A 12,260-nucleotide genomic window follows, 5' to 3' on the forward strand; every position below is an offset into this window, starting at 1 on the left:
TAATCAAATATTTACACATAAGAACACTCCTGATATAAGCCATACATCATATACCTTAATATATATTATATGACCAACATTACACAAATTTCCTGAAGACTGGATATCACAACACTCTCCACAAACAAGACAAATTGTTGATCAAACTTATTCTTCCACTGCACTGAAGATTCCTTAGTAGCTATCTAGCAAGGTATATCCCAAAGATTAATGTATTTCTTCCCTCAACCTTAGGGAAGTTAGCCAAACTTGAATTCTGGAGGTGGGAAGTACAGTGCCTGTACTCTGGAAGATAAGTGAGGCTGTTACAGTTCTAGAGGTGGGAAGTACAGTGCCTGTACTCTGGAAGATAAGTGAGGCTGTTACAGTTCTAGAGGTGGGAAGTACAGTGCCTGTACTCTGGAAGATAAGTGAGGCTGTTACAGTTCTAGAGGTGGGAAGTACAGTGCCTGTACTCTGGAAGATAGGTGAGGCTGTTACAGTTCTAGAGGTGGGAAGTACAGTGCCTGTACTCTGGAAGATAAGTGAGGCTGTTACAGTTCTAGAGGTGGAAAGTACAGTGCCTGTACTCTGGAAGATAAGTGAGGCTGTTACAGTTCTAGAGGTGAGAAGTACAGTGCCTGTACTCTGGAAGATAAGTGAGGATGTTACAGTTCAGAGGGTCCTCTGAACTGAAATATCAGCACACCTCTATTGCAAAAACAAATTCTCTCTTTCTAAAGAGTGTCATGATACCCTGAGGGCTTTACTACGACTGGTTTCCTTCAACAGGAGAAACAACATAAACATGATATATTTGTTCCCCGGGCAAGTCTGGGGCCTCCGTGGCTACAACAAGTACGTTAGACGTCCCCGGGGGCAGTACTGGCACTGGCACTATCTTATGACCATCTGCTGTTGGCACCAGGATAGTCTGACACCCATCCTCCTGGGTCTGGATGGCTGACACTGGGAAGTGCCACATGTTTTGGGTGTTGTCAAACTCTGAAAACACAAAAACTCCCTGTAGCACAAAAAAATTGAGGTAAAGTCACTCGTCTTCAAAAGTTTTGAGCATCAAAGTCAAAATAGAAACAAAATCAAAGTAACAAGAACAAGAAAAAAAAGAGAGCAAGGAATACTGGTCTGTGATAGAAGTTAGAACATAGTATGTTATCCACACATGGATGCTGCAAACTTAGAAGAAACACTTTCATCATCAGTGGTGATGGCACACTTACTAGGTAGTTCTTCAGTCATGGGCAATCCTGGAGGAGGAGAGGCTGCTTCCAGGGGATCTCTCTCAGCTTCAGAATGTTCTTCGACTGTTCTTTCAACCATGTACTCGGCATTGAGATTTCTTGGTGTTTCATACTTCACTGTCTCCATGGTAACAGTCACTTCACTTATCACAAGCGAGTTTCTAAAATATTTATAAATATACGATAGTGATTAATACACTGAAAGAAGCACTTGACCAACACTGGTCACACAACAAGGTCATGTACAAGGTCATGTACTACAACAAGGTCATGTACTACAACATGGTCATGTACAACAACAAGGTCATGTACTACAACATGGTCATGTACAACAACAAGGTCATGTACTACAACATGGTCATGTACAACAACAAGGTCATGTACAACAACAAGGTCATGTACTACAACATGGTCATGTACAACAACAAGGTCATGTACAACAACAAGGTCATGTACTACAACATGGTCATGTACTACAACATGGTCATGTACTACAACAAGGTCATGTACTACAACAAGGTCATGTACTACAACAAGGTTATGTACTACAACAAGGTCATGTACTACAACAAGGTCATGTACTACAACAAGGTCATGTACTACAACAAGGTTATGTACTACAACATGGTCATGTACTACAACATGGTCATGTACTACAACAAGGTCATGTACTACAACAAGGTCATGTACTACAACAAGGTCATGTACTACAACAAGGTTATGTACTACAACATGGTCATGTACTACAACATGGTCATGTACTACAACAAGGTCATGTACTACAACAAGGTTATGTACTACAACAAGGTCATGTACTACAACAAGGTCATGTACTACAACAAGGTCATGTACTACAACAAGGTCATGTACTACAACAAAGTAATGTACTATAACAAGTGTAGTCAACTGTAAAGTTTCGTACTAGACATTATACATTACTGTATTCCACAAACTGCAAATAAAATACAACCTTGGTGTTTCAACTTACACACAAATCATACATAACCCTGACATTGTTATCTCCTAGACAACGTTAGTAAAAATGATGGTTGTGTATCACACATGTTTGTAACTGCATATCAACTTTTCTAAAACAATTATTTTCTCAATATCGTGACTTCTGGACCATATTCATAAAATAAATCACCTTATGCTGCAACACCATAACTTGGGACCCTAATGTTTATATTAAAACACACAAACACTCTATCTTCATCTTTATCACTTCTTCGAGGCTGAAGCGTCACAGAAGCCTGGCCTGGGGTTAGGCTGCTGGGGAAGCAAAACTCTTGAAACTCATCAGAGGGACATCAAAGATCCTTATGACTCACAAAAACATAATAACATGATGACTTAAGAAATCGTAATGACACGATTGCAAACAAACCATACCCCCGGCCGGGATTGAACCCGCGGTCATAGAGTCTCAAAACTCCAGCCCGTCGCGTTAGCCACTAGACCAGCTGGTCTAGTGGCTAACGCGACGGGCTGGAGTTTTGAGACTCTATGACCGCGGGTTCAATCCCGGCCGGGGGTATGGTTTGATAATAACATGATTGTAAACAAACCACAGAATGGGTGGGGCATGAACTTATGGCACTGACCTAGATACCTTTATTGAGGAAATGTTTCGCCACGCAGTGGCTTCATCAGTCCTATACACAAAAGAATGGTGAAGATCAAAAGGAGTTTGAGGTAATCATTCCCTCAACCTGGAGTCAATGTAATCAATCCATCAATCTTGAAAAGAATACAGCATGTGTGTGGAGAGGTGGCTTATAAAGATACCCAAGTGTTGCACATGTATCTAGTTTATAAACTTGCCAGTTTTCTGAACCATTTATTAACATTCACTGACCTGGAGTTTTAGGACTCACTGGCCAGAGGTTCAAGCCCCATCGGTTCCGTAGTTTGTTTCAGATATTCTTACCTGACTTTAAATGTATAAAAACAAACAAATGCTCACCGTCTCTCCATCTGTCGTCTCTTCACTGGTCTTCTTATTTTAGCTTTCCTTTTAATTTTTCTCCTTGTGCCGACACAAGTTTTCTGCACAACTTCCAGATTTATGTTGTCTGTCTCGGAGAAATCTTCATCTTGTTTAACACCTGTAAATAAAAACTGGTAAACCTTCTGAAAAAACTTCAGTCTTGAATGGTATAAACCTTGATACCAGCTAGTGGTTTAAAAAAAAAATATGAGCAAACTTGGTACTAAAGCAAATTCTTGGGCAACATTTGGGAAAAAGGTTGGACAAATAGGTGGGTAGGAATGGTTGGTTTTGAGAAGGACCTGCCTAGGCTGGACCAGTAGGCCTGTTACAGTGTTCCTCCATTCTTATGTTCTTATGTATAGGCCAGCAGGCCTGCTGCAGTATTCTTCCATTCTTATGTTCTTAATGGTTAGTTTTGAGAAAGGCCTGCCTAGTATGGGCCAGTAGGCCTGCTACAGTGTTCCACCATTCTTATTTTCTTAACCACTAAGACAAAACATTTCAGTTAGAAGCAATTGAGGTTCCAGGACCAAAACGTTTTCTAATATGTACAGTAGACTGTTGACTAATGTGCAATCCTCTAACACGCATTCAACAATACACTACTGCAAAATTGCAGCATATTACTGAGCATCGTGAAATTCATCTAAGACGGTGCACCTCTAGATGAAAAATGCTCCGGTATGATAGCAGCTTTCTTAGTGCTTAACAAATCAAAATTGTAATTACACATTGTAACCTTGGCAAAGAAATAAAATCTTTATCTTTAAAATCGCATATAAGAAGGTTAGTATCTACTAATTTCACTGAAAATGCACCTTCTTATATAATTTACAGCCATTCACTTACCCTAGCTGTATTTACACAAATGTTAAATGTGTTAATGAATGATATTAAAGTATTTTTATTTTATTTATTATCACACTGGCCGATTCCCACCAAGGCAGGGTGGCCCGAAAAAGAAAAACTCTCACCATCATTCACTCCATCACTGTCTTGCCAGAAGGGTGCTTTACACTACAGTTTTTAAACTGCAACATTAACACCCCTCCTTCAGAGTGCAGGCACTGTACTTCCCATCTCCAGGACTCAAGTCCGGCCTGCCGGTTTCCCTGAACCCCTTCATAAATGTTACTTTGCTCACACTCCAACAGCACGTCAAGTATTAAAAACCATTTGTCTCCATTCACTCCTATCAAACACGCTCACGCATGCCTGCTGGAAGTCCAAGCCCCTCGCACACAAAACCTCCTTTACCCCCTCCCTCCAACCTTTCCTAGGCCGACCCCTACCCCGCCTTCCTTCCACTACAGACTGATACACTCTTGAAGTTATTCTGTTTCGCTCCATTCTCTCCACACGTCCGAACCACCTCAACAACCTTTCCTCAGCCCTCTGGACAACAGTTTTGGTAATCCTGCACCTCCTCCTAACTTCCAAACAACGAATTCTCTGCATTATATTCACACCACACATTGCTCTCAGACATGACATCTCCACTGCCTCCAGCCTTCTCCTCGCTGCAACATTCATCACCCATGCTTCACACCCATATAAGAGCGTTGGTAAAACTATACTCTCATACATTACCCTCTTTGCCTCCAAGGACAAAGTTCTTTGTCTCCACAGACTCCTAAGTGCACCACTCACCCTTTTCCCCTCATCAATTCTATGATTCACCTCATCTTTCATAGACCCATCCACTGACACGTCCACTCCCAAATATCTGAATACATTCACCTCCATACTATCTCCCTCCAATCTGATATCCAATCTTACATCACCTAATCTTTTTGTTATCCTCATAACCTTACTCTTTCCTGTATTCACTTTCAATTTTCTTCTTTTGCACACCCTACCAAATTCATCCACCAATCTCTGCAACTTCTCTTCAGAATCTCCCAAGAGCACAGTGTCATCAGCAAAGAGCAACTGTGACAACTCCCACTTTATGTGTGATTCTTTATCTTTTAACTCCACACCTCTTGCCAAGACCCTCGCATTTACTTCTCTTACAACCCCATTTATAAATATATTAAACAACCACGGTGACATCACACATCCTTGTCTAAGGCCTACTTTTACTGGGAAATAATTTCCCTCTTTCCTACATACTCTAACTTGAGCCTCACTATCCTCGTAAAAACTCTTCACTGCTTTCAGTAACCTACCTCCTACACCATACACCTGCAACATCTGCCACATTGCCCCCCTATCCACCCTGTCATACGCCTTTTCCAAATCCATAAATGCCACAAAGACCTCTTTACCCTTATCTAAATACTGTTCACTAATATGTTTCACTGTAAACACCTGGTCCACACACCGCCTACCTTTCCTAAAGCCTCCTTGTTCATCTGCTATCCTATTCTCCGTCTTACTCTTAATTCTTTCAATAATAACTCTACCATACACTTTGCCAGGTATACTCAACAGACTTATCCCCCTATAATTTTTGCACTCTCTTTTATCCCCTTTGCCTTTATACAAAGGAACTATGCATGCTCTCTGCCAATCCCTAGGTACCTTACCCTCTTCCATACATTTATTAAATAATTGCACCAACTACTCCAAAACTATATCCCCACCTGCTTTTAACATTTCTATCTTTATCCCATCAATCCCGGCTGCCTTACCCCCTTTCATTTTACCTACTGCCTCACGAACTTCCCCCACACTCACAACTGGCTCTTCCTCACTCCTACAAGATGTTATTCCTCCTTGCCCTATACACGAAATCACAGCTTCCCTATCTTCATCAACATTTAACAGTTCCTCAAAATATTCCCTCCATCTTCCCAATACCTCTAACTCTCCATTTAATAACTCTCCTCTCCTATTTTTAACTGACAAATCCATTTGTTCTCTAGGCTTTCTTAACTTGTTAATCTCACTCCAAAACTTTTTCTTATTTTCAACAAAATTTGTTGATAACATCTCACTCACTCTCTCATTTGCTCTCTTTTTACATTGCTTCACCACTCTCTTAACCTCTCTCTTTTTCTCCATATACTCTTCCCTCCTTGCATCACTTCTACTTTGTAAAAACTTCTCATATGCTAACTTTTTCTCCCTTACTACTCTCTTCACATCATCATTCCACCAATCGCTCCTCTTTCCTCCCGCACCCACTTTCCTGTAACCACAAACTTCTGCTGAACACTCTAACACTACATTTTTAAACCTACCCCATACCTCTTCGACCCCATTGCCTATGCTCTCATTAGCCCATCTATCCTCCAATAGCTGTTTATATCTTACCCTAACTGCCTCCTCTTTTAGTTTATAAACCTTCACCTCTCTCTTCCCTGATGCTTCTATTCTCCTTGTATCCCATCTACCTTTTACTCTCAGTGTAGCTACAACTAGAAAGTGATCTGATATATCTGTGGCCCCTCTATAAACATGTACATCCTGAAGTCTACTCAACAGTCTTTTATCTACCAATACATAATCCAACAAACTACTGTCATTTTGCCCTACATCATATCTTGTATACTTATTTATCCTCTTTTTCTTAAAATATGTATTACCTATAACTAAACCCTTTTCTATACAAAGTTCAATCAAAGGGCTCCCATTATCATTTACACCTGGCACCCCAAACTTACCTACCACACCCTCTCTAAAAGTTTCTCCTACTTTAGCATTCAGGTCCCCTACCACAATTACTCTCTCACTTGGTTCAAAGGCTCCTATACATTCACTTAACATCTCCCAAAATCTCTCTCTCTCCTCTGCATTCCTCTCTTCTCCAGGTGCATACACGCTTATTATGACCCACTTCTCGCATCCAACCTTTACTTTAATCCACATAATTCTTGAATTTACTCATTCATATTCTCTTTTCTCCTTCCATAACTGATCATTCAACATTACTGCTACCCCTTCCTTTGCTCTAACTCTCTCAGATACTCCAGATTTAATCCCATTTATTTCCCCCCACCGAAACTCCCCTACCCCCTTCAGCTTTGTTTCGCTTAGGGCCAGGACATCCAACTTCTTTTCATTCATAACATCAGCAATCATCTGTTTCTTGTCATCCGCACTACATCCATGCACATTTAAGCATCCCAGTTTTATAAAGTTTTTCTTCTTCTCTTTTTTAGTAAAAGTCTACAGGAGAAGGGGTTACTAGCCCATTGCTCCCGGCATTTTAGTCGCCTCATACGACACGCATGGCTTACGGAGGAAAGATTCTTTTCCTCTTCCCCATGGACAATAGAAAAAATAAAGAGGAACAAGAGCTATTTAGAAAAAAGAGAAAAACCTAGATGTATGTATATATGTATGCATGTGCGTGTCTGTGAAGTGTGACCAAAGTGTAAGTAGGAGTAGCAAGATATCCCTGTTATCTAGCGTGTTTATGAGACAGAAAAAGAAACCAGCAATCCTACCATCATGCAAAACAGTTACAGGTTTCTGTTTCACAGTCATCTGGCAGGACGGTAGTACTTCCCTGGGTGGTTGCTATCTACCAACCTACTACTCAGATTAAAGTGTAGAAAGTAAACGAAAAGTGAAGGAATAATGTTGTGGAACCACTATGATAAGTGTTTGAAGTTCCGAGTCACTGCAGAACACATTGTTTATAAACTGTTTATCACCCTGGGAGCCTCAGGAACACTAACAAATGTGATTAAATTATTTGATTCCCGCACACCAGTCAATACGTGCAGTGTTTTCATATCAATTGCATCATGTGTGCTGAGATACTGGAGACAATGTTACCAGACAAATTGAGAGTTGATACGAACTGTGTGTCCATGAGAGCGGCTCCCATAAGCTGAAGTCAGTGTTCATATACACCCTGCTTATCTTCCTTTGTATAATAAAGGTTAAAAAAAATGAAAGGAACCTGGATGTAATGTGTATAGTACCTACTTCATATATATTTGTGCATCAGTTTAGTTGGTACACTTGTATTTTGTAAGAAACTAGGTTGTTATTGTTGAGGTGGTTAATGGCTACTAATGCACAACCTTCTTCTTCTACAGGCTGCTATTTTTATTGTTCAAAAATGCAAGTGAAATGATAATTTTATTATATTCCTTTACTGTAATAAATTTATTATGTTCTCAACAGTTTACATTTGCAAAAGCATTCTGGTAGTTAATTTCACAGCAGAGGTGGACACAATGACTCTTGGATCATCACAACTTTCAACCCAACAATAGCAACAACACATGCTCAGACCCTGAGAAACTTTCCTTGTGATTTTATAATTTTTTTTTCATGTTTTCTTGGATTGCTTGCATTTATATTATGATGGGTATTACTCTGGGCATATTTATTTAGTAAAAATTATTGTCTCAGCTGGTAAAATATATATTTTACTAATTTTTTTCAAGTGACAGCTGATAGCAGGCGACAGCCTGTCAAGTTTGCATATGTATTGTGGAGGATCAGGTAGTCTGCCGTATGATTGCATAGGTATTGTACAGGATCACATCAACCTTCCCCATACATTTCCAGATCAACAAGCAATGAGAACTATAGTGAATATGTTCTTCTGAGGCCTAGAGCAACTCATGATGCTTTGCCATCAGCTGTATAAAGTACTGCAGAGTAAAAGAGACCAAAGACACATTACAGAATTTCTCACTACTCCCGTACAACCATCGGCTTTAGTGCCAAGGCTTCAATCATCCACCTCAGTAAACAATCCACAACCATCCATCTCAGCCCAGTAGGGCCACAGCATCCCTCTCCACTCTGTTCAGAATCATCAACAAACACCAACAACCACAATTTAAGTCAAGAGATATTATATCTGTAACATCTGTAGCCTTAACCAATGCATTAAACAAAATACATCTCGACAACCAGCTACAATTGCATCATCATTTTGTTTATGATTTAATGACTAAAAAAAAAAAAAGAAGTGGTTTGCCATTTTTGGAGTTCAAAGAACATAACCTTATTTTTCTCACAAGTTCTTCAGTTTTACATGATTTTGTCTTCCATGCAATTTTCAGGAACGTAACTACCTTCTTAATCAGCAGTTTACTGTTCTTATGCTTAACCCTTTCAGGGTTGGTGCCGTACTAGTACACATAAATTCTAGCTGCTTCAAATCTAGCGAGAGAAAGCTGGTAGGCCTACATATGAAAGAATGGGTCTATGTGGTCAGTGTGCACAGTATAAAAAAAATCCTGCAGCACACAGTGCATAATGAGAAAAAAAACTCTGTGTTTTTGGTTTAAAACAGTGAATTTGCAGTGTATTTTCATATGCTATTTATGGTTGTATTCTAGTTTTCCTGGTCTCATTTTATAGAATGGAAGACATATTATGGAAATTGAGATGATTTTGATTGGTTTCACAATGAAAAGTACCTTGAAATTGAGCTCAAAGTAACAGAAATGTTCAATTTTTGCAAAAGTTCAAACATAAACAAATCATGCCACGCGTCCAATACACGACAGCTGGTGAGTCTAATATTCGTTCACAAGTGCGCTGACATTATTTATACCATTTCTACACCATTTCTACACGAATGCAGTAGTCTGCATAACATAAATCTTCTATTTTTTGTGAGAATAAAAATTCAAAGTGGAAAGCAAAAGAAATGTAGCAGAGGCCTGGGGACATGAGTAATCAACAGAGGAAATGTTATTTTAGTGCCAGGAATGTCTGTCTTGTTTATTCTGGACCCTATTTGGAAATTGGCATCTTTTGAAATTTGTGTGAAATTGGCAAAATTGCCAATTTCTGACCACGTTATTGGTTAGTTAAAATCGGTAAATGGGTGGTTTCTTGTATTCATTCGATAGACAAAATGGAGTTCTAGCAAAATAGGTATTATTTTTGTTGACTGGTACATTGGAATTGACCGATAATGGGGTTCAAAGTGGGCAAAATCGCCAATGAGTAAACATCGTCGAGACCGCTAACTTCGCGAAAGCATAATTCCGTAAGTTTTCCATCAAATTTCATACTTTTGGTGTCATTATGATCAAGAAAAGTTCCTCTATCATTTCATAAGAAAAAATAATTTTTTTTTTTCGAAAAATTTCCAACCGTGAAAACAAGTTTAGGAGAGGGCCTGCCGACCCTGAAAGGGTTAAATGTACACACACAGACACACACTCAAAGATGTACAGACACAGACATACACTCACAGATGTACAGATATACACTCACAGATTTATTCCAAAGGGACACTAGAAAGTTTTACTTAACAAGCAGTGTGGTTAATCAATGGAATAATTTATAAGCGGACACAATATAGTCTTGAGGCTGGGCCAAGATCTGTGACTTGACCTCTGCAACCACACATAGGTGAGCATGCATAGGAAATTTGCAAAAAACTATATTATGAACAAATCACTGAAGATGGGACACAACAAGCATAGCTCTGCTCTTATAGCTAAAAAATAAGTAATTATAGACAGGTAATTACAGATAGGCAATTATGGATAGGTAATTACAGATAGGTAATTACAGATAGGCAATTACAGATAGGTAATTATGGATAGGTAATTACTGATAGGCAATTACAGATAGGTAATTACAGATATGTAATTACAGATAGGCAATTACAGATAGGCAATTACAGATAAACAATTACAGATAGGTAATTATGGATAGATAATTACAGATAGGCAATTACAGATAAGTAATTACAGATAGGTAATTACTGATAGGCAATTACAGATAGGTAATTACAGATATGTAATTACAGATAGGCAATTACAGATAGGCAATTACAGATAAACAATTACAGATAGGCAATTACAGATAGATAATTACAGATAGGCAATTACAGATAGGCAATTACTGATAGGCAATTATAAACAGGCAATTACAGACAGGCAATTACAGATAGGCAATTACAAATAGGTAATTACAGACAGGTAATTACAGATAGGTAATTATGGATAGGCAATTACAGATAGGCAATTACAGATAGGTAATTACAGATAGGTTATTACAGATAGGTAATTATGGATAGGCAATTACAGATAGGTAATTACAGATAGGTTATTACAGATAGGTAATTATGGATAGGCAATTAGATAGGTAATTACAGATAGGTAATTACATTTAGGCAATTACAGATAATTACATTTAGGCAATTACAGATAGGTAATTACAAATAGGTAATAAATAGGTAATTACCTCTTCTCTTCCGCCTTCTCTTCTTACATTCTTTCCTTAAAATAGCTTTGCGTCGCTGTACTTCAGCTTTTTCCTCCTTTTTCTTCATCTTCTTCAGTTCTTTCTCTCGTTCTCTCTCGCACTGCTTCATTTCCAGCCGGCGCCTCTTAGCCTCGGCCCTTTCTGCTATACGTGTTGCCTTTCTGTCCTCTTCGGGGTCATAATCTATAACAGTGTCACAGTTAGTGGTCCAAGTCAGCCACAAATGTGGTCATAAGTGTCATCCCCCTACGAGTGGGGTGTTTATCTAGTGAACATCAATGAACTTCCATTAACCCTTTGAGGGTCGACAGGCCCTCTCCGAAACTCGTTCTCAGGGTCAGCCAAATTTCAAAAAAAAAAAAAAAATTACAGTGGACCCCCGGTTAACGATATTTTTTCATTCCAGAAGTATGTTCAGGTGCCAGTACTGACCGAATTTGTTCCCATAAGGAATATTGTGAAGTAGATTAGTCCATTTCAGACCCCCAAACATACACGTACAAACGCACTTACATAAATACACTTACATAATTGGTCGCATTGGGAGATGATCGTTAAGCGGGGTTCCACTGTATTTTTTCTTATGAAAAAATAGTTTTTTTTTTCTAAACATTATAGGCTAAACAAAAAAATTTTAACGTCAATACTTACCGAGATATGGAGGCGTGAAATTTGCCAAAATTGAACAACATATGGTAACATCGCCGACTGCCATCACCCGGTATTTTTCTATTTACTTTTTTATGTACTATTTTCAATTATTTTTCAATTTTTCTTTTTCTGAGTAACTTTTATGGCCTCTGAGGCCAACATGATCAGTATTTTGTAAGTTATTTCTTTTTCAATACTACACAATAAGGGCGTAAACACTGTTGTCATTA

General features: G+C 38.8%; 1 protein-coding gene across 3 annotated transcripts in view; it reads right to left on the minus strand.

The window, feature by feature from the left end:
• Window positions 1-324: 324 nt before the first annotated feature.
• Window positions 325-12,260, minus strand: part of LOC128703389 (uncharacterized) — a 33,080-nt gene continuing 21,144 nt past the window's right edge. For all 3 annotated transcript variants that reach the window (XM_053798023.2, XM_053798022.2, XM_053798024.2), the window contains 4 exons: window positions 11,359-11,562; window positions 3,208-3,349; window positions 1,221-1,402; window positions 325-984 (listed from right to left, as the gene is read on the minus strand). In XM_053798023.2, the coding sequence (XP_053653998.2) occupies window positions 749-984; window positions 1,221-1,402; window positions 3,208-3,349; window positions 11,359-11,562 (764 nt within the window). In that variant the 3' untranslated portion in view covers window positions 325-748. The remainder of the gene's footprint in view (window positions 985-1,220; window positions 1,403-3,207; window positions 3,350-11,358; window positions 11,563-12,260) is intronic.

This window comes from Cherax quadricarinatus, chromosome 93 (genome assembly GCF_038502225.1).
Source record: "Cherax quadricarinatus isolate ZL_2023a chromosome 93, ASM3850222v1, whole genome shotgun sequence".
Classification (NCBI taxonomy): Eukaryota; Metazoa; Arthropoda; class Malacostraca; order Decapoda; family Parastacidae; genus Cherax; species Cherax quadricarinatus.